Below are 23,985 nucleotides of genomic sequence, written 5' to 3'. Positions count from 1 at the left end.
TAAGTAATACTCTGGTATATTCTAGTCTTTTTTGTAAAATTCTGTCTTTTTAAAAATACTAATCTGAAATCTTTTATTTCTAGAAATATATTATAGCAAATAACTTGTGCTTCTTGTAACTCAAATATTGATATAATATTCAGGAATTTTTCTCCCCCAGACACCCAAGAAGAGTACCACCAAAAAGGTAGATGAAACCATTCCAGATGGGAGAACCAGACTTCCACGAAGAGCAGCAAACACAAAAATAAATTATAAAGATCTCTCAAATTCAGAATCAGAATGTGAACAAGAAGTTTCACACTCATTGAAAGAGAAATTGCTAGTAAAGGTAAATAGAAACAATTTAGATTAATAATTTCTAAAAGCCTTTTAAAATATTAAATATAGGATTTTTTAAATGTCAAATGTATCTGTTCACTTCTTTTTAAGATTTAATCCTCTATATGAGAAAATTTATATAATTCTAAAAATTGATCCTTAGGCAATATAATGCTTGTAATAAGTTGTCATTAGTGTTACAAAACAGATGTTTGACTCCAGTAGAATTGTAACTTTAAGAATTTGTACTTCTCCTTGAATTAGAGAAATACTTGATCTTTCCAAAAAGCTTCAAGAAAGTACAGACTGATAGGAAACTATAGATCTTTCTCTTGATTGAAAGTAAAACTACTGGATCTGAGGTTCTTCTCATACACTATTTTTTCTCTGTCCATCCCTGACTTCTTCCTTAGATCTCATAATGTCACAGCCATTCCTACTCACTTGTGCTTGAAAGCTTTTAAATGAAGTTTTAGAAAATGGTGTTTAGCCCTGGCCGGTTTGCTCAGTGGATAGAGCGTTGGCTTGAGGACTAAAGGGTCCCGGGTTCGATTCCAGTCAAGGGCACATGCCTGGGTTGTGGGCTCAGTCCCCAATGGGGGGCGTTCAGGAGACAGCCAATCAATTATTCTCTCTCATCATTGATGTTTCTGTCTCTCCCTCTCCCTTCCTCTCTGAAATCAATAAAAATATATATTTTTTAAAGTGTTGTTTATAATGTGCCAGGTACTATTTTAAGTGCAGAAAGTCCTCAACTTACAATTGTTCAACTTATAATTTTTTACTTTACACTGGTGTGAAACTAGTAGAAACCATTCTTCAGGTTTTGAAGTTTTATCTTTGCCCAGACTAGCAATTTGTGGCCAGGGGCAGCAAGCCACAGCTCCCAGTCAGGCACACCATTGCCAGGGTCAACAAACAACACTGTAGTGCACTGTGTTGCCAGGGTTTTTTGGATAATGTGTTCTGAGCACAGTTAAGTAGATGAGACTAATGAAGTTCAGTAGTTAGATGTAGTAAGTACATTTTTTACAACCATATTTTCAACTTATAGTGGGCTTATAGGGACATACCCCACTGTAAATTGAGGAACATCTATATGTACTTTGTAAATTTGACTTCTTAAAATCCCATAAGTACTATAGGTGACTAGTACTATTATTATTTTTAATATGTATTTTTTATTGTTGATAGTATTAGAGATGTCTCCCCTTCCCCCCGCCTTCCTCCCAGCCCCTACCCATCCCCCAGGTCTTCACTACCCTATGCCCATGTCCATGGGCTATGCATATAACTATATAAGTTCTTTGGTTTATCTCTTCTCATCCCCCCAACCCCACATTAAGGTATGTCAGTCTGTTCCATGTCTCCATGCCTCAGGTCCTATTTTGTTGATCAATTCATTTTGTTCATTAGATTCCACAAATAAGTGAGATCATGTGATACTTGTCTTTCTCTGACTAGCTTATTTCAATTAGCATAATATTCTCCAGGTTCATCCATGCTGTCCCTAAGGGTAAGAGATCCCTCTTTTTTTTACAGCTGCATAGTATTCCATTGTGTAAATTTCCCACAGCTTTTTATCCACTCATCTACTGATGGGGACTTGGGCTGTTTCCAGACCTTAGCTAGTGTAATAATGCTGCTATAAATATAGGGATGCATATATTCTTTCTGGTTGGTGTTTCAGGATTTTTAAGATATATTCCCAGAAGTGGGATCTCTGGGTCAAATGAAAGTTCCATTTTTAATTTTTTTGAGGAAACTCCATACTGTTTTCCATAGTGGCTGCACCAGTCTGCATTCCCACCAGCAGTGAACTAGTGTTCCCTTTACTAGTACTGTTATTGACATCTCATTTTACAAATGAGAAAATTGAGGCACAGAGAGATGAAGGAACTTGCCCAAATCAGCACAGATAGGAAGTGGTAAACAAATGGTTTGAACCTAAAGAGTTTGGCACTATAGGTATGTGTCTCTGGCCATTACACTGTTCTGATTTTAAATCGTTAAACCTCCATATCCCTTTGTTTGTAACCTTATCTCTTACCTGGAAGACATTAAGGTAATGTCTTATTTTAGTTTACTATACATGTAGTCAGGTCAGTCTTCCCAGGCCACCTTCTCATCTTCTCCATCTTCAAAGGAAAACTTTGAGTATCTATCTCCATGTAGTCAGACATTCAAAGCATCAAAATACCTTTCCAAGCTTATTTCCTCTCCTCCCTAGTGTACCCCCAGGGCTGTGACAGTCAGAATACCTGCAGTTTCCAAATGAGACCTGTACTTGTCTACTCTGTGTGCCAGCAGGCCTCCATCCCCTCAATGCTCCTTCTCTCCCCACCCTCTTTTCCAGACTCCAGAGCCCTGGAACCCAGGAACTCTCTCTGCTTTCACTAAACTGAGTATAATCTCCTGAACTTTATTTTATTGTTATCTCTTGTGGTATTTATTATCCTATATAATAAAAGCCTAGGTGGTGTCACCATCACAAGATGGCCACCACAAGATGGCCAGCAGAGGAGGGCAGTAGGGGGCCATCGGGCCAGCAAGGGAGGGCAATTGGGAGTGATCAGGCCAGCAGGGGAGCAGTTAGGCGTCAGTCAGCCGAGCAGTTAGGTGTCAATCAGGCCAGCAGGAGAGCAGTTAAGGGGTGATCAGGCTGGCAGGCAGAAGCAGTTAGGGGCATGGAGGCAGACAGGCAGCAGGTGAGTGGTTAGGATCCAATAGTCCTGGATTGTGAGAGGGATGTCTGACTGCCAATTTAGGCCCGATCCCTGTGGGGATCGGCAGTCAGACGTCCCCCAAGGGGTCCCAGGTTGGAGAGTGTGCAGGCTGGGCTGAGGGACACCCCTACCCTCCATGCATGAATTTCGTGCATCGGGCCTCTAGTCCTATATAATAAAGAGCTAATATGCAAATGGTCCTCACGCCCTCATGCCATCACACTGTAACTGCTCAGACACTCAACACTGGGGAGAGAGGAATGGGGACCAGCCAGGCTGCAGCCCAGGAGAGGGACAAGCCGCCTGCCCCATGGTCCTGGGCGCCAGTGCCTGCAGCTGTGGCCCAGGAGAGGGACAAGCACCCACACCACAGTCCTGGGCACCTGCAGCTGTGGCCTGGGTGAAGTCGCCAACCCATGGTCCTCTGCAACTTTGGCTGGCCTGGGTGAAGCCAGCCCAGGTCCTGGGTGCCTGTGGCTGGCCAGAGGGAGGGAAGCCTGGGTCTCGGGTGTCCGCAACTGGCTGCAGGAGGGAATCCTGGGTCCTGGGTGTGGGGCAAGGCAGAGGCAATTAGGGGCAATCAGGCCAGCAGGGGAGCAGTTAGGGGTGATCAGGCCGGTAGGGGAGCAGTTAGGGGTGATCAGGAAGGCAGGCAGAGGTGGTTAGGGGCGATCAGGCAGGCAGAGGTGGTTAGGGATGATGAGGCAGGCAGGCAGGCGAGCGGTTAGGAGCCAGTGGTCCAGGATTGCAAGAGGCAGTCAGACATCTCCCGAAGGGTCCCAGATTGGAGAGGGTGCAGGCTGGGCTGAGGGATGACCCCCACCCCCAACATGAATTTCGTGCACTGGGCCTCTAGTAGTGTATATATTATATTTCTGGTGAATTTCCCATATGTCTTTGGGGGTATTAGACTCTTCCACTACTCATGTTGCAGCCCCTGCTATGCTCATATGTAGTAATATAAGACATTTCATAAATATTTCAATGTAATTTAAATTACTTGTATTATAGTATAATTTGAAAGTTATTAATACATTTAGGAGGAGAATATCCATTCCAGAAGCAAAACCATGAAGCTGCCAAAGAAACAGCAGAATGCCTGCTCTGCGGAAACACAAAAGGATATATCAAAAGAATGGGCAAACTCATCTCTCCTAAAAAGTACTACTATAAGAGACAACAGCCTTGACTTATCTTCTGTGTCTTTACCTGGGAGTTCACCCTCTATAGAAGTAATGAGATGTCAGTATCTTCTTATTTCTTTAGTTGAATATTTAAAAACCTTATAACTAATTATATGAAAATATAATTTGAAGAGTAATTTTAAGAGGTGTATTAAGATTATAGGTAGTCAAAATTTTATTTTGAAACTAGTTAATGCTCAGAACTTGGTCTTTGCTAAGTATAAGTAGACTTGGGATTAATGTTACTATGACACTGAAGTTGTTCATATTTGCACTTTTTATACTTTCAGTTTCTGTAAAGGGTGTTTTAAGCATTTCTAAATGTCTATAATTTCAGTTAAAATTCAAGACTTACATCAGTTAACATATACACTTCCTCTAAAGTGACTATTTTGTTCTTTTCTAGAATATTTCCATAATGCTTGGGAATGCTGTCAGATAAGCATATACTCACGAAGACAGATGCACATGCCCTAATTTGTTCTGAAAACTGAGAATTCACTTATATTGATTTATTTTAGCCATGAATTTCCTCATCCTATGTAATAAAAGGCTAATATGCAAATTGTCCCCTCAACCTGGAGTTCAACCAGGGGGCAGGGCCAGCCAGCCAACTGCCTGTGCCCCCCCCCCCCCCTGGCCGGACCCCACCCGTGCACGAATTCATGCTCTGGGCCTCTAGTATATATATGAAGGATTTAAGCCAAATGATTTGCCAAGTCTTTCCAACCATAAAATTCTGTGACTTATATATAATAGTACTGATGTCAAATACTCTGGTTGCTCATTATAGTAGTGCAGCTTATACTATAGATAATTTTGTTTAGAAATATTTGGACTATTCTTATGGTTACAATTACATTTTAAATGGACCCATTTAATATTTTTCAAAGTCTTATATAATATTTTAAACATAATTTGGTCTTGATTTAGTGAAAGTTTACCCTTTTTAAATACAGCTAAGACTTGAGAATTTGATAAATTATATATTCTTTAGAACTTAAATTAATCATGCTGTTCTAAAACAGACATCATTAAAACCTGCCATCTCTCTTTTATTTGTGTCTTGTGAGGAAATATAGGCACAGAAAAAATAACAGGAAGGGATTTTACTCAGGATCATGACTGTATAACAAAATCTATATCATCTAATACAAAAACTTCCTCACCTGAATCCTTCAACAGTAAATATGGAGTGGAAAGACCAGTAAAGTCACTGAAAAACAGTGTGAAAAATTTACTGTGTGCAAGAGAAAGTTGTTCACCAATTCCACAATCATTCTCTTTGGTAAGATTATAGAATATTTTCCTTAATCAGATATATTTATAGTTAGTAAATCATTTTCCTCTAATCAAATACACATTGTTTATCTACTATAGCTTAAGCTTTTGTGTCTGGTCTGGAGGAGAAGAGGATCCTACCAATAAGTAAAATAGCCTCAATAAACCTAATAGACTGATTAGAGCTGCTGGACAGGAGGAAAGTGGTGGTATGAGAAACACAGAGTGCTGGCAAGAGTGCTGTGATGGGAAGGCTTGTTTCCAAAGAGGCACGCTTATTTGTCTATACATCAAAACTACATAATTTATTTTCTAGATTTGAATAAGCTTAGTCCTGCAACACTGACACTTGTTTCAGATTCTACCGTAATTCTAAGTTTGTAACCTTTAGTTACTAAATCACAGATTGACAAAGCAAATTGCCAAGAATTTCAGTTGAAAACAGTATGCTGGGGGAGAACCAAGATGTCAGTGTAGGCAAATGCCTGTACTCGCTGCCTCCCCCAAACACATCAAAATTACAACTAAAATACAGAACAACCATCATCCATAACTGCCAGAAAGCTGGCTGAATGGAAGTACTACAACTAGAGAAGTAAAGAAGAAAGCACATTGAGACTGGTAGAAAGTGCGGAGGCATGGAAGGGGCTGGACTGAAGCGGCTGGCTGTGCCGCTTTTTTAATCAGGAGGAAAATTGCCTCTGCAGAGGCCACCCAGAGGAGCATGGGGTCCCAGCGCCACACCAGATGCCCAGCCCTGAGTCCCAGAGCTTGGAAAAGAAGTCCCTACAGGCAGTAAGAACTATGGGCTATAAAAACCAGCGCAGATTGGAGCTGAGTGACACAGGCTGCTGGAGACCCAGCTGCTCCTCTTAAAAGGCCAGCACCACGAATTGAAATTACAAGCTCCCACTTCCTCTGAGCTCCAGTGCTGGGTGAGGCTCTGGGGGACCCAGACACATATGAGGAGAAACTGGACTGTCTGGCATCAGGGCAGGCACTCGGGGGTGGCTTTCTTCCAGACGGAGGTACTTGCAGCAGTCTTGTTCCTGTGCAGGGACCTCCCCAGTTGCAGGACTGACTGGCATCCATTTCTGTTTGCTATGCTCTGGTGATTCCCTGAGACCTGCTCCACCCAATTTACAACCCCATCCAAGCTATGCACAGCAGCTTTTGCATATGAATCCCCTGTCCTTTATCAGGCTAAAAACCTATCAAACAAGCTGCAGCTGGATTGGGGAGCCCCAAACCTATTAAAAGGCCCAAGACCCTGCACCAGCACCAGCCTGCTTTGCTTCACAGCTGGGCCTCCTCTGGGCACTTCTAAACCTAATACAAAAAGAAGGAATATGCAGATCTCTCTGTAGCTCTTGCTGGATGGTCCCAGGCAGTGGCTGACTTTGCACCTCTCTGGAGACCCAAGAGCCAGTGTACCCAGTGTGAGACCATACCGGATTAAAACTCTACACATCCATAAGCAAAACACTTAAGGGGAAGACTCAGTGAACACCAAAGCCCCACTGAAGCAAGTCCTGCTTCATAAGGGTGTCTGCTGCACAGCAGCTCTCCCACTGTAGTCGTAGCTGGTGCCCACAGCCAACTGGCCAGACGTCAATTCCTCCCAGTGACACCATCAGCAATCAAGGCTCAACTACAACAAGACTGTGCACACAGCCCACAAAGGGGTGTACATAGAGTGTCCACCTCAGGTGATTGGGGAAGCCGGGCCACAGGGCCCTATAGGACACCTACTACACAAGGCCATTCTACCAACTCAAGGAGACTTAGCAGCTATCCAGTACACAGAAACAAACACAAGGAAGTAGCCAAAGTGTGGAGACAAAGGAACATGTCACAAATAAAAGAAATGGAAGAAAGCAAACTACTGGATATAGAGTTCAAAATCACAGTTATAAGGTTACTCAAGAATCTTGTAGAAACCTCCAAGGGACTTAGTGAGACTTTCAAAGATCTTAGTGAGAATGCCAAAAAAAGTGGAAAAGAACCAGTCAGAAATTAAGCATACACTGACTGAACTAAAGCATAATATACAGGAATTCAACAGTAGACAAGAGGTCCCGAGAATCAAATCAATGAGTTGAAATATGAGGAGGCAAAAAACACCCAAAGGAAAAAAGAATCCAAAAATATAAAGATAGTGTAAGGAGCCTCTGGGACAACTTCAAGCATACCAACATCCAAATTATGGGGGTGCCAGAAGAAGAGAGAGAGCAAGATATTGAAAACCTATTTGAAGAAATAATGACAGAAAACTTCCCCTACCTGGTGAAAGAAATAGACTTCAAAGTCCAGGACGCACAGAGAACTCCAAACAAGAGGAACCCAAAGAGGACCACACCAAGACACATCATAAGTAAAATGCTAAGGGCAAAAGACAAACAGAGAATCTTAAAAGGAGCAAGAGAAAAGCAGTTACCTACAAGGGAGCACCCATACAACTCTTCGCTGATTTCTCAACAGAAACTATGCAGGCCAGAAAGGAGTGACAATAAATATTCAAAGTGATGAATAGCAAGAACTTACAACCAAGATTACCCTACCCAGCAAAGCTATCATTTAGAATTGAAAGTCAGATAAAGAGCTTCACAGACAAGAAAAAGCTAAAGGAGTTCATCACCACCAAACCAGTATTATATGAAATGCTGAAAGGTATTCTTTAAGAAGAGGAAGAAGAAGAAAAAGGTAAAGATAAAAAATATGAACAACAAAGTGGCAACAAATACATATGTATCAACAATTGAATTTAAAAATCAAACGAATATGTGCCACGCCAGCACAGCCAAGGGTAAACCTGAGTCAGGGTGGTGAAGGATTTAGAAAAGACAGACAAGAGAATAAAGCTGGGTCTTGGTGGGACGCTGCTTCTCTGATGGAGAGACAGTCTTGGCACTCACAAGCCAAGTCTTTATTTTATAGCCAGATTCCACGAGGTAAAGTAAGGGCGTGGTTCAGATGTTTACACTCTTCTAATCTACTCAATTACATGCACCTGAACTCTATCAAGCCCACATTACTCAAACACATGGGGCCACGTGTTCAGACTATAGGTTCAAACTTACAATTATAGCTGTTGGCTATAATTGTGCTGGGAGTGTTCTGCCCTCAAAGATGGGACTTGCACATGGCAATGAGAGGATTGTGCCCTCTCATGAGGCTTGAACCTGTCCAAACACTGTAGTCACTCTCCACACAAAGAAAAAATCTGATAAACAGAATAAACTGGTGAATGGAATAGAATTGGGCATGGAAATAGAAGAGATTGACGATTCTCAGAGGAATGGGGCTTTGGGGGAGGAGGGTGCGGGAAGAGATTAGAAAAGATCTTATATGCATGTATGCATTACCTATGGACACAGACAATAGGGTGACAGGGGCCTGGGGCGAGGTGGGAACCAGATGGAGAAGGTCTATGGCAGGAAAAAACAGGGATATCTGTAATAATCTCAACAATAAAGATTAATTTTTTAAAAAAGGAAGGAAAACAGTATGACTATAGTATTTGCTTTAGAGCAGTGGTTCTCAACCTTCTGGCCCTTTAAATGCATTTCCTCATGTTGTGACCCAGCCATAAAATTATTTTCGTGGCTACTTCATAACTGTAATGTTGCTACTGTTATGAATCGTAATGTAAATATCTGGTATGCAGGATGGTCTTAGGCAACCCCTGTGAAAGGGTCATTCGACCGCCAAAGGGGTTGCGACCCACAGGTTTAGAACCGCTGCTTTAGAGTTTTGTAAGGAACTTTAAAACTGGTAGGTAAATACTATGAATATTAAATTTAATATATTGAAAATTCCTTTTATGTGTTGTTACATGTACTATTTTTTTTTAAATTGATTTTAGAGAGGAAGGGAGAGAGAGAGAAACATCAATGATTAGAGTGCATCATCGATTGGCTGCCTCCTGCACAGCCTCTACACTGGGGATTGAGCCTGCAACCCAGGAATGTGCCCCGATCAGAATCAAACCATGCCTGGCTCCATTATTTGTTGCCTATGTAACATTTTACAAGTTGATGATTCCCTCTGCACCTCCGTTTTCTCATCTGTCAAATGGGGTTGTGAAAAATTAAATAGGCTGATTATGTAAGTATAATACCTGATACATTGTAAATATTCAAATATTTACATAGTAAATTCTCTTGATATGTACTAACCTCTGTATATAAAGTGGAATTAATGACAGTTCAGAACACCTATAGCCAAGATCTACAACCTCTAATAAAAACAACCTTGTGTTTTACCACTTCAAACAGTGTTTTTATTCCTAGAAATGTTTTAAGGTCCTTTTATTCTGTTTAACCAGTAGTTTTCACAGACCATATTTTTCAAACAGAATTTTATATGAAACCTCCAATGTGCCAAACAGATAAAAATGAACTATGCTGTTTAGAGCAGATAGGAGATCTAAACCAGGGGTCCTCAAACTATGGCCCGCAGGCCACATGCAAATACAAATATTGTATTTGTTCCCGTTTTGTTTTTTTACTTCAAAATAAGATATGTGCAGTGTGCATAGGAATTTGTTCATAGTTTTTTTTAAACTATAGTCCAGCCCTCTAACGATCTGAGGGACAGTGAACTGGCCCCCTGTTTAAAAAGTTTGAGGACTCCTGATCTAAACCTTAGCCTACTCAGCCTGTCTCCAGTAACCCCAAGGGACTTTTGCAGGGCTCTCAATTTTTGCACACCACAATTTGAAAAACAGTTTCCCACTAGACCAGCCGTGGGCAAACTACGGCCCACGGCCCGTTTGAAATGAATAAAACTAAAAAAAAAAAAAAAAAAGACCGTACCCTTTTATGTAATGATGTTTACTTTGAATTTATATTAGTTCACACAAACACTCCATCCATGCTTTTGTTCCGGCCCTCCGGTCCAGTTTAAGAACCCATTGTGGCCCTCGAGTCAAAAAGTTTGCCCACCCCTGCACTAGACTATCATCCCATGGTCCTTTGTCAGTATTACTCTATCAGCCTTACTTTCACTGAATCTTTTATCCTTTCGGTATCCTGGTTTTCAAATCTCAAAACCTAGGTAATCGCCCACTTTCTTTGATGCTACTTTGTACTAGATGGAATTTAAATTGTTACATTTATTGGCTGGACATTTATATGAGACATTTTGTTTCCTACTTACTGTGTGCTATTAATTAGGTATTGGAAATTTGCTCTATAAGTTAGTTGTACCAGCTTGCATACTTTACCCTCACCAACAGTGCCCATTTCTCTATAGTTTTCATTAACTGGCTGTTATCAAATGTTTCTGTTTTTGCCAACCTGATGCCTATGTAATGTCTCTCACTTTAATTTGCATTTTCCTGATTAACAGTATCTAGTGTTTTCATATGTTTTTTGACCATTTTGTGAATTGCCTATTTTTTCCTTACTTTTAAATTGCGTTGTTTGATTTTTCTTACAAATCTATAGAAGTTCTTAATATACTCTGGACATTAATTCTGTATTGGTTATATACAACACAAAATTTTTTTCCAGTATTTATCTTGCCTTTATATCTCCCACAACTTTGACAGTTCCACCAGAATTGCCTGCCAATCTAGATTCTCCTGGATTTTGCGTATAGCCAATCACAAACTGTTATACCTGATAATTTTGCATTCTGTTCCACTCCTTATTCTTTCTGGGGTTTGTTTGTTTGTTTGTTTGTTTGTTTGTTTGTTTGTTAAGGTGGCTATGATCTCTGGAGCGATGTTAAATAGATATTGTGCTAGCAGATGCTTAGCCATGGTTTTTGGTAGATACTTGTTATCAAATTAATGTTCTTGTTATCTAAGGATTTCTTTTATAATTTTGAATAGATGTTGAATTTTAGCAACAGATGAATTATTCCCTCAAAATTTAAATAGTTTTGGTTTAATAGTTTTGGCTTTAAATAATTTTTTGGGTTTCTATATGTCTTGCTCATTCATAGCCCAGGATACTCCTATTAAAAATAATACTATTGTGCCAAAACCGGTTTGGCTCAGGGGATGGAGCGTCGGGCTGTGGACTGAAAGGTCCCAGATTCGATTCCGGTCGGGGGCATGTGCCTTGGTTGCGGGCATATCCCCGGTGGGAGATGTGCAGGAGGCAGCTGATCGGTGTTTCTCTCTCATCGATGTTTCTGACTATCTCTCTCTCTCCCTTCCTGTCAAAAATCAATAAAATATATTAAAAAAATAAATAAAATAAAAATAATACTATTGTGAATAGAAAAAAATGTAAATTTTGTTGTTTTTAAATAAGAAACATAAAATTGCAATAGCTATTCAGATATAAATAATTATAGTTCAGAAAAAAACAGTTTATGGATATTGAACCTCCAAATATCAATAACAATCATATACAAAGCAAAAGGGAGAGATATATATGATAGTATGGCCATAAAATTTTCCCTAAACTAAGGTGGTCTTATAAGAATCAATTATTGGCCTTTAATAATTATTGTAATATTTTAATATTTTCAACTATTATCTGTAAATCTCATGTTTAAAATGTGTAAGATAATTGGATCATAGAAAACTGAAATTTTTATTTTCCTTTTTCTAAAACAGAATACAATACTTTCTTTACATATATACTAGAGGCCCAGTGCATGAAATTTGTGCACTGGGGGGCGGGGTCCCTCAGCCAGCCTGCGCCCTCTCGCAGTCTGGGACCCCTCGCTCCTTACCACCCACCTGCTCGCTGCTCCTTAAAGCTTGGCTGACTGCTCCTTTGTGCTGCTGCAGCTGCACTCACCAACCATGAGCCTGGCTTCTGGTTGAGCAGCGCTCCCCCTGTGGGAGCACACTGACCACCAGTGGGCAGCTCCTGCATTGAGCTTCTGCCCCTTGTGGTCAGTGCGCATCATAGCAACTGGTTCTGGTCACTCTGCTGTAATGGTCACGTAGGCTTTTATTTTATATATATTACTTTCAGAGAGGAAGGGAGAGGGAGAGAAAAACATCAATGGTGAGAGAGAATCATTGATTGGCTGCCTCCTGCATGCCCACTGCTGGGGATCGAGCCTGCAATCCAGGCATGTGCCCTTGACTGGAACTGAACCTGGGACCTTTCAGTTCACAGACCGACGCTCTATCCACTGAGCCAAACTGGCTAGGGCAAAAAGCAAAAATTTTTAAAATGAGAAGAAATAAGGTCTTAAATAGTGAGGATATAGCTGCTGAACCAATGACATATATTTATAACTAGGACTTTATAGGCTTCATGATTATATAGGAATTTGGTTGATTTTTTTGCCACTAAAAAGTCCGTCACTCCATCAACAAAAATATTTTAATCTGTAAAATACAGAAAGTTAAAACAGAATTTTAAAGCATGGAGGGGCAGGGATTCGCCCTAGACTTAAATGGAGTAAGAACAGTAAACTACGTAAAGGAAGGGAACTGGAAGTGGACACTTTCATGAAATTTGACTGGAAGAAAGAAACCTGTATGTTGAAACAGTAAAACACAAGGTTAGATGAAAAAGATGTCTTAAAGATACAGCTTTAAAAAAAGTTTAGAATTATTTTCTATTATATTCCCCCAGTTTCTGACTCAAATAAATTAAAACCCTAATAAGGAAGAATTGAAAAGTAGGACTAGTCACAAAAGCCAGCTCAAAATTATTACCATAGTTTAAGATTGAGGTTCACCTAGGAATTTAGATTAATGCATAATAGTGTCAAAGATGAAAAGACAGGGAGAGAAACAAGACAATCTGAAAAAAAGAATCTACAGCTTTTGTAGTTTCCTGACTTTAGGGTTTGAGAGAGATGGTCAAAGGTGAGTCCAAGAATACTTATGGTATTTTTTTCAATTTTTGATATATATTTTAGGAAAGTCATTCAGCGTCTCTACTATCCATGTCTAGTGAGGAAGGAGAGAAAATAAGATGTGACATGCCCTGTGACTCTGCTCATTTATCAGGTTTGACTCACAGCCTTGCTTTTGTTTCTAAGTTAGTTACTGAAATGCTGTGAAAGTTCATCTAAAGGAATTATATATTTTAAGTCATACTAAATTATTCATTAGTTCATGTCAAAATGAAAACAAGGAACTAGATAGAATTTAATGCACAGTTGCCTAAAATGACATAAATAATTAATGAAACAAATTCTTTTTTCATAAAAGCAAGAACATATTAGGTATTTTAATCAATATTATAGCACTATTAATTTTTTAACTGTTCTTAAGGCCCTACACACCATCTTAATCGCAAACGAATGTACATAGAAGATATTAATCCTGTTGAAGTAGGATTGGAAGAAGAAGAGGAAGGGAGAGCAAACTTGCTTCCCAAAAAACTGTCTAAAATGGAAAATGCAGATCATCACAGTCACAAAAGTAGGTAGATCAAATGTGTTTGTCAAAATGTAGCTATTTGGGAAGGTAGTTTCTTAGATCTTGAGTGACTCTATCTACAAAACAAATCCTTTGTAAAGACAACTTTGGTCAAATCCAAGAAGGGTCATGTTTTATCACAAGTGTATTGATGTGAATAATGCAGTAAGAGTCTTTTTTACTCATAAATATCCTTCATCTTTCTATTACTGATTACCTCATACAAATTGTACTAGCGTGTGAACTTACTGAGAAATTAGTGTGTTACTAGATACTGGGGAGTACGGAAGTAGCTAAAACCATTAAAAATAATCTAAAATGTTCCATATTAATGTTACCATTCCTGCTTTAAATACCCATGCCAAAAGATTTTTTATAAATCAACTTTTTAAATTAAAAATATGTCTGCCTTTTTTTACACATAGAACCTAAAAATAAGGTTTTGTTCTCAGCTCATGACAAGTAAGGCTAAATTCGTAAAGTGTATTTTAACTTTGGTTGCTTGCCTTCATTTTTTAGTGTCTGAAAGTACATGTCCATTATCAGCAAATGACTCTTCTGTTCCTGTGAAGAACTGGGGAACTGAAATTTCAGATGTAGACATGATGTGTGAGCAGTTCAATACAGAATTTAAGAAGAAATATAATGTGAGTTATTTAAATTATACCCAGTAACATTATAATTATACCCAGTAACCCTACTTTCTTCTAAACCAGTGGTTCTGAACCTGTGGATGGTGACCCCTTTGGGGGTCGAACAACCCTTTCATAGGGGTCGCCTAAGACCATTGGAAAACACATATATAATTACATATTGTTTTTGTGATTAATCACTATGCTATAATTATGTTCAATTTGTAACAATGAAAATACATCCTGCATATCAGATATTTACATTACGATTCATAACAGTAGCAAAATTACAGTTGTGAAGTAGCAACGAAAATAATTTTATGGTTGGGGGTCACCACAACATGAGGAACTGAATTAAAGGGTCGTGGCATTAGGAAGGTTGAGAACCACTGTTCTAGACTATCCACTTGTTTGATCTTTTGGCAACAAAACACCCATTTGTGAATTCAACTTTCCTCATGCAGTGGTGAAAAATTGGAATGCTTCCTGGGTGAAAACCTTTTATCTCATGAGTGTATTTCTCTTCTAAAAGCCGTGCATTATCCCTATTGTTTTTTTTCCTACAGGTTCTTTCTCTTTATCCTATTTTTCTTTTTAACTAGTAGCCCAGTGCATGAAATTCGTGCACATTAAAAGGGAATTAATTGCCCTAACCGGTTTGGCTCAGTGGATAGAGCATTGGCATGCGGACTCAAGGGTCCCAGGTTCGATTCTGGTCAAGGGCATGTATGTACCTTGGTTGTGGGCACATCCCCAGTGGGGAGTGTGCAGGAGGCAGCTGATCAATGTTTCTCTCTCATTGATGTTTCTACTCTCTATCCCTCTCCCTTCCTCTCAGTAAAAAATCAATAAAATATATTTTAAAAAAGGGAATTAATTAGCAGAGATATTTTAATATTGCTATTTGCCCTTTCTCTATAATAAGTGTGAGAGATGAAAGGAAATTAGTAAAATGTATATGAAAATCATACATAAATTTATTAATAAACAGTAACAAAAGGATATAACAACAACAGAGGCATGATATAAAAATGGCAAAAACATGATATGAAAACAACAGTGATGCAAACAATAACTGATAAAGTGATTAAACTTATTCTAATATCTCCCTGTACACCACATTAAGAGTGAAAACACTTTCAGAGTGCTTGACTAATTTCCCTTGTGATGAAGTACTTAGAACTTTAACTGTAACATCACATACTCTTCAAACTCGAGAGAAAGCAGTATATAACTGACCATGTGCAAAAATGGGTTCAGGTAGGAATATGCCTACTCTGTCTAGAGTTTGTCCTTGTGATTTATTAATAGTCATCACAAATGCTGGCATCACGGGAAACCATCGTTGAATCAATTTAAATGGGAGGCCAGTGTCAGATGGGGACAAATTAATTCTTGGATTCAGAACAGCCTCTCCCACTGCAGATCCTGTTAATACTTCAGCTTCAATAATGTTAGGTCGTAATCTTTTGAAAATAAATCTGGTACCATTACAAAGACCCTATTGACTATTGAGATTTCTCAATAGCATGATGATTGCACCCACTTTCAATTTTAATTTATGACATGGCATTCCCGAAGGAGTAATACTATTAACACATTGTTTGCGGGTAGTTTTTATCTTGTGCTAACAGGTGGCGCGGGCCATTTTTGCTAATTTTTTGCGCAAATGGCAACGTTCAGTAAAATTACGATAACTTTAGTTTACATATTTATACATTACCCGCATTCTACCGCTAGTCTATAAAAAACGTATTAATACGTGTCCCGCGCTCTACTACACTGGTAGAACATATAAATACGTAAAACGTATAAATACGTTTCCCACATACAATGTGTTAAGAAATTCGATGGGAAAATTTTCCTTTTCAGCATCATCTGTGGAATCAATGGAATCATCACTCAAATATGTGTGAAAATCTCCGAGTATATCCAAATTTTCTTCATTTAATTTTTGAACATGCTCATTTTTTGGACAAAAATTGCACGTTTAGATATATTTTTAATATTATCTATAGCAGTGGTTCTCAACCTTGGCTGCACATTAGAATCACCTGGGAATCTTTTTAAAATCCTGATTCCTGGGCCTCATCCTCCAGAAACTGTTTCTTTGTTATGGGGTGGGGTCACAACATCAGTAACAAAGAAACAGAATTAAAACTTTATTGTGGGGAGCCGCTAGTGTTTTGGACAGGTTCAAGCCTTGGACTGAGGAGAGGGCACAGTCCTCTCATTGCCATGTGCAGGTCCCAGCTTGGAGGGCAGGGCCCTCTCAGCACAATTATAGCCAACAGCTGTAGCTGTAAGCTTGAACCTATGGTCTGAACACGTGGCCCCATGTGCCTGAGTGATGTGGGCTTGATAGAGTTCAGGTGCATGTTGTTGAGTAGGATTGAGACCTAGGAGAATGTTGTAAACAACTTGGTCACACCCTTTTTTTGCCTCGTAGGATTGAAACCTAGGAGACTGTTGTAAACAACTTGGTCACGCCCTTATTTTGCCTCGTAGCATCTGCTATAAAATAAAGGCATGGCTGTGGGCAGGGTCGTTGTCTCTCAGAGAAGCAGTGTCCCACCGAGACCCGGCTTTCATTCTCTTGTCTATCTTTTCTAAGTGTTTCAGCCACCCCCACTCAGGTTTACCCCTGGCCGTGCTGGCGTGGCACACTCTCAGGGAACCACGCTCCCAGGGCGGGTTCCTGCCTCAAACCCCGCCCTTGCCGGAAACAGCTCCAGGAAACAGCTGGGGAGGGTGCAGCCATTGCCAAGACAACCCCTGTAGGACTGACTTCCTTCTGGTTGGTCACGGCTGTTCTTCTGGATGTGATGAACACCACCCATGGTTTTTATATAAGTAGGTTGGTTTAACATTTTGACTCTTCTGTGGTGGTTCTTTTTTTTTAATCTCAGAGGTGACAGCTAGTGAAGGTACTAAAGGATGAGCAGCCTGTCAGAGAAATCCCATTTCACTTTGACCAGCTCTGTACTTACTAGTATATATCTATCCTTAGTTATTGAGGTTCCAATGTGGTCATGTTGATTTATTTGAGGTTGACCTAGTATAAATAGAGAAGCCCTCCTTGGTTGCGGGCCCATCCCCACTGGGGAGTGTGCAGTAGGCAGCTGATCGATGTTTCTCTCTCATTGATGTTTCTAACTCTCTATCCTTTCCCCTTTCTCTCTGTAAAAAATCAATAAAATATATTTTTAAAAAAATAGAGAAGCCCTGACTTGTATATAGGGTGGGGCAAAAGTAGGTTTACAGTTCTGAGTACTCAAAACACAGTTTATTATCCTTATGCACAACTGTAAACCTACTTTTGCCACACCCTGTATTATACATCTGGCTAGATGTGAATACAGTAGGTCCTTAGGTTACATCAGAGACCCATTCCTACGGCATGAAGTAATGCGATTTTCACTGTAAGTCAGAACCCACCTACATAAGCACCTATATCATGCACATGGAGCACATACACAGCAGTAATGAAGTGAAACAGTAAAAAAAAATTAAAATAAAGATAACAATTCCTAACCTTTACTTGTGGTAAATAAATGATAAAAAAACATAAAGCACATATGTACATACATCAAATGACGGAACTTTTTTTTTTTAATAAATAAACTAATGGCCCTGTCCATGAAATTTGTGCACGGCAGTGGGGGGAGCGGTGTTCCCTCAGCCCAGCCTGCACCCTCCAATTTGGGATCCCTCTTGCAATCTGGGACTGCTGGCTTTTAACTGCTCACCTGCCTGCCTGCCTGATCGCCCCTAATCACTGCCTGCCGGCCTGCTTGCCCCCAACTGCCCCCCCCCCCACCAGACTGATAGCCCTCAACTGCCCTCCCCTCCTGACCTGATCGCCCCTAACTGCCACTGCCTTGGCCTCACCACCATGGCTTTGTACGGAAGGATGTTGGGAAGGTCTCCTGGTCTAATTAGCATATTACCCTTTTATTAGTATAGATGGGAGATAGCGATGTAACCACAAAATGATGTACATTGAGTCCGAGGTAACCCGAGGACTGCCTGTATATGTTTTTGTGAAAAATGGTGATAAATAATTCTGACTCTGACTTTGAGGCTGTATTCCTGAAGGGAATTGTAATCACTCGCATTTTTAAAAAATATTGTAGAGTGTAGTGTCCTTATGAAAATGATTAGTTGCCAGTTCAGCCCTTAGTCAAAGCCTTTCTGATGGAAGCAGACACTGCTCTGCCTGAGCTTACTCATTAACACTTCCGGCTCAATCACTGAGCTGTTAATTTTTCACTTTTCTAAGTTCTTAGTCATTTACATTTTGTGGAAAAGGCTTTGTTTTTTATTTTGTTAACAAATATTTTTCAGAGTCACCACAAATTGATGGATAATTTTACTATGCAGTCTTGGAAAACAGCTCAACAACATCTGAAAATAATGAACCGTCATATTCAGGAATACAGGTATGTAATAAAAATCTCCTTTGAATGCTGTATGTTCTGAGTGCTATAGTTTTTAAAAATAATCTTATTTTGTTTCCTTAATAGGATAAAAAAACTTGATAAATTCCAGTTCAGCATCATAAAAGAGTTGGAGAATTTTGAAAAAGATTCACAGTCTTTAAAAGATTTGGAGAAGGAATTCGCGGTTTGTGTTTTAAGAATTTAAAAATAATTGTATAACCTCATTTTTAAAGAGCTACACTCAGGAAAACCTCTGGTGACCTGCTTTTAGAGCCTCCATAAATATTTTTAGTCGATTTCTTATAAACACACTTAAATTATAGACTTTAAATTTATGATGAGGGAGAAATCAAGAGAGACTTTACTTTCAATATTTTTTATCTAGAAAGAGTTTATAACATCTGGAATATTCTTAGCATGTAGCCAGCTTGTTTATTTAAATTAGAAATAGAAATATAGAAAATTCTACTGTCAACTTTGAATATTTAATGCTATTAAAGCATAACTAGTTTTTGTATTAAAATTTAGGACTTTGGAGAAAAGATGGTTCAGAAGTTCAGTGCCTATCAAAAAAGTGAACAAGAGAGGTTAGTATGACACTTTCTAGGACTGGAATCTATAAAACTAGTTTGTATTATTTATAATGTTTACTTTATATACTATACTATAGAGATTTAATTTGACTTCCTGATAAATGCCTTTGTAACTTGTCATTATTTTACTTGTTAGGCTTCACCATTTGAAAGCTTCCTTGGACAAAAATGTCTTCTATGGCACGGGTCAAGAAGAAACTATTTGTACATCTGAGGTATCAATTTCATATTTTTTATATAATTTCAGTACTGGTTAGTCTATCTTTGTGAAAATTTTATAGTAAATTTCATGGGGAAAATACATATGTTGATTTTTACAGATGTGTTCCATGAAAGAAAACATGAAAATTCTGCAAGACAAGCTTCTTAAGAAAATGGTAAATCAATTATCTAGTTTGGGTTTTTCAAATGGAATAAATATGCCTTTATTTCTTTTAACAGGAAATTGTTTCACAGGTTTTCTTTTTAGATTGAGAGGAGGCAGTTTTAGCTTAGTTGACTTTGGTATATAAATTAGAATAATGGGAGCATATTTATAGTAAAATACTAGAGGTGATTTAAAAGTGACCCTCCTGCCCTGCCTGTGTGGCCCAGTGGTTGAGCATTGACCCATGAAGTAGGAGGTCACGGTTTGATTTCCCATTAGGGCACATGCCTGGGTTGGGGGCTCAGTTCTCTCTCATCATTTATGTTTTTCTCTCTCCCTCTCCCTTCCTCTCTGAAATCAATAAAAAAATATGTGTTAAAAATAAATAAATAAATAAATAGTGAATAAATAGAGACCCTCCTAAAAGAAAAAAGACTATCAGTTTCCCACTTGAACAGTCGCTAGAAGAATGAGTCTAAGCACTATGCAGAGCAGTAGAACTCTGCCTTCTCCAGGAGAAGGGGTATCAGGAAACCCCCAAAAAATTATTGTCCACTTGGACAGCAAGACTTTGTATACATAGATTTGGGGATAAAATTAAGTGCTTCTTACAGATCTAGACCAGAGCTGGTTCTGGGGGGAAAGTACAGTTGTATGGGGGCTAAAGGCACTGCTCCAAGTGAACGTGTCGGTTTTTTCTCAAAGAGAGTAGACATGTTTTTGTATATTTGGTACTAATCCTTTTATATAGGCCATAATGTATTTAATAAATTTTAATAGAAGCTCAACATGCTGAAATAGTTGAAGATCAGGATGTTGAGCTTGAAGCAGACAAGCTAACTAACTAGATTGATCCTTTTTGAAATTGTTTCCTAGCCTATACTTACTTTACTTTCTTTATTTAAATATTAAATATAAATTTCATTGACTTGGGATTGAAAAGACTGAAAGTCTTCTCTCAATTGGTGATCAGTGATGATCATCAAGTGCTGTAGATATCTAGGACTAGATGCTGGGGGAGCAGAGAATGAGTACATTTGTTATAGCATTATGGAAGGGGTTGTTTTAAAATGAATCCCTAATAATGACATAATTTTCTTTCTTGGCCATAGCAAGAAGAGGAGCTTCTTAATGTACGCAAAGGACTACTGTCATTATTCATGGCTTGTGAAACAAATGTTAATGTGGAGCTCTAGCTGTTACCAAGTTCTATCCAATTCCTTTTTGTGTATAACTGAGGAAATACCAAATACAAAGAAAAAATACATGTTCCCCAGGAAAGAGTGCCTTTGACTCTGGATTCAAGGAAAGATCTTATGGATGAGAAAACAAACATTATAATAATACTCCAAACCCCCAACCTTGTCTGTACAATACTGCTCTTTTTTTTTTTTTTTTTTGGCTTCTTTTGTAGTAATATTAGCATTAGGCAGATAGTACTGTTAACTATACTGAATTATATTTATTATATTTACAAAACTAATTTAATCAACTAAAATTTATCACATAAAAAGTATTTTAGCCAGCACCGGTTTGGCTCAGTGGATAGAGCGTCGGCTTGTGGACTGAGGGGTCCTGGGTTCGATTCCGGTCAAGGGCATGTACCTTGGTTGCGGGCACATCCCCAGTGGGGGGTGTGCAGGAGGCAGCTGATCGATGTTTCTCTCTCATCGATGTTTCTGGCTCTCTATCCCTCTCCCTTCCTCTCTGTCAAAAATCAATAAAATATATTTTAAAAAAAAAAGTATTTTAAATGTATATAGTTTTATATATTATATTACTACTAGAGGCCCAGTGCATGAAATTCATGCACAGGTAGGATCCCTAGGCCTGACTGGCGATCAGGGCCAATCAGGGCCTTCCTTCCCCTGGCTGCTGACTGCTGGCCAGGGCCTTCCTTCATTCCAAGTCACCTGGTAGTCAGTGCACATCATAGCAAGTGGTCAAACTGATTGGTTGAACTCTCGAGGGGACAATTTGCATATTAGCCCTTTATTATATAGGATGTATTAAACTTGTCTACTAGTTCAGAATATTTATAGTAATAAAAAAAATTAAGCCACCCTTGGAGAAGTCTTTGATTTAAAATGTGTAAGTGTAAATTGGTACTTTCAGCACACTGTGGGAGAATATATTTATTCAATTATGACTCCAAAGTACTAAATAGCCTAAAACAATGACTATATTGTCAATATTTTAATTCTAGGTAGACATCTTAACTCATAGCAGGCTGTTTTGACAAGTACTTATTAAGCTGTTCACTGCAGTAATTTTCAAGATTATTTTATAAAAATGAGTACACATTTAATTTGCTTTAATTGCATAGTATATTAAAGTTGAAATAAATGCCATGTCATTTGGATAAATATTATAATCATTATTTTCCTATTTTACAAACATTGGGTCGCACAAAGTATCCTTCTCCAATCAGATATCTAAAGTACAATATAATACTAATCAGCCTTACTCGCTATTGCTTGCCTGCCTAATGATAGCAGAGTATATGGATACTACCAGTATTTCAATTCAGTGGCAAAGTGCCTTGTTCTTCATTCAATTATTACTGTCAGCTAAGATTTATTGATAGGATGCCAGGGATCCTATTTCAGAGATAGTTACAAGTACTACACTATTAAAGACTATTCAGGAGTTGCATTTCCATGTTGCCTGAGAGACTTTTAGAACACTTTGTGGACATGTTTACCTCATCCGTGGCCAGACATACAAGACTCTAATTCAGTGGTTCTCAACCTTCCTAATGCTGCGACCCTTTAATACAGTTCCTCAAGTTGTGGTGACCCCCAACCATAAAATTATTTTCATTGCTACTTCATAACTGTAATTTTGCTACTGTTATGAATAGTAAAGTAAATATCTGATATGCAGGATGTATTTTCATTGTTACAAATTGAACATAAAGCATAGTGATTAATCACAAAAACAATATGTAATTATATATGTTTTCCAATGGTCTTAGGCGACCCCTGTGAAAGGGTCATTCGACCCCCAAAGGGGTCGCGACCCACAGGTTGAGAACCGCTGCTCTAACTCATACATCACATTTTCTCCCTTACTGCACTGTGTGTGTAATCCAGCCCAGGTTCCTACTTCCTCCCTGCTCTTCCTAACCTGCTGCTGTGTCCATGTCATTGCCCGTGTCATTGCCCCTGTGAATATCAGTTTCCAACATCCTTATCCCCTACCGTCCTAGCTCTCCAGCTTGCTCTTTTTATCCTAAGAAACATTCAAACCTGTAAAGAATTTTTGTGAGTTTATTTGAGCCAACCTGTCGACAATTGCCAAGAAGCAGAATCTCAACGAATTAAGATGATGCTCCAGAGAATGGTGGTTTTTCACTTTGTTTTATACATTACAATCAAAGGAGGAGATGTAAGTGGATTACATGAAATCCATTGGTGACAGATTAGGAAGGTGGGAGAAAGCAAAGAGGGGCAGGTACCTCTGGGATTGCTAGTAGATAAAAAGTAAAATAGACACATGTTTCTTTTACATAGGTGGGTACATGCCGGGGTCTTTTCCGCATCTACAAGGGTTTAGGAATCTGGAGAAGGAGCTGCAATGTAAATTAATAAAGAGACTAGACATGAAATGTAAATTTGGGAGGCATTTTGGGGGATCCAGGGGAGGCTTAGCTTTAGTAACTAAGCTCCCTGAATCTCTGCACCCAGGGCTTTTTATTCACACATTTTGCCCTATAGCAAAGCAGATATACATATCAAAGGGAAGGTTTGGTAAACAACAAAGTATTATCAGGTTGGGGGAACTACCCTCAGCTGTTCCAGCAGCAGGTAATAACATGCACACTTTCAGCCCTGCTGAAAGAGTCCGTTCAACCTTTTGAGGACTTCTCACATTTACTATGAAGGTACAGGTACAGGATAGTTAACAGTCAACAATTAACAGGATAACAATAACAATGAAGGAATTGGTGATCTCTGCCCTGGTGCCTTGCTTGTCTGTGAGGGGTCTGGAAAAAGGGAAGTTATAAGTTACCCTGACATTCCACAGGTATGTTATTTTAGATGCAAAACGACAATAGGCTCAGTAAAGATCTAAGTTAATCTTTGTCAG

The 23,985-nt window shown here is 39.0% G+C and overlaps 1 protein-coding gene across 1 annotated transcript in view; it reads left to right on the top strand.

Moving 5' to 3' along the window:
- Positions 1-21,285, top strand: part of SYCP2 (synaptonemal complex protein 2) — a 101,164-nt gene extending 79,879 nt beyond the window's left edge. Inside the window, 15 exon segments of the mRNA XM_036320983.1 lie at positions 161-331; positions 4,088-4,289; positions 5,314-5,512; positions 11,457-11,503; positions 11,746-11,828; positions 11,831-11,891; positions 13,353-13,445; positions 13,713-13,862; positions 14,379-14,506; positions 18,839-18,933; positions 19,018-19,117; positions 19,462-19,520; positions 19,663-19,741; positions 19,847-19,903; positions 21,006-21,285. Coding sequence (XP_036176876.1) covers positions 161-331; positions 4,088-4,289; positions 5,314-5,512; positions 11,457-11,503; positions 11,746-11,828; positions 11,831-11,891; positions 13,353-13,445; positions 13,713-13,862; positions 14,379-14,506; positions 18,839-18,933; positions 19,018-19,117; positions 19,462-19,520; positions 19,663-19,741; positions 19,847-19,903; positions 21,006-21,089 — 1,608 coding nt within the window. The 3' untranslated portion in view covers positions 21,090-21,285.
- The last annotated feature ends 2,700 nt before the right edge of the window (positions 21,286-23,985 follow it).

Source organism: Myotis myotis, unplaced genomic scaffold, assembly GCF_014108235.1.
Source record: "Myotis myotis isolate mMyoMyo1 unplaced genomic scaffold, mMyoMyo1.p scaffold_m19_p_9, whole genome shotgun sequence".
Lineage (NCBI taxonomy): Eukaryota > Metazoa > Chordata > Mammalia > Chiroptera > Vespertilionidae > Myotis > Myotis myotis.
The sequence above is the reverse complement of the archived record's forward strand: the minus strand, read 5'-3'. Positions and strand labels throughout refer to the sequence as shown.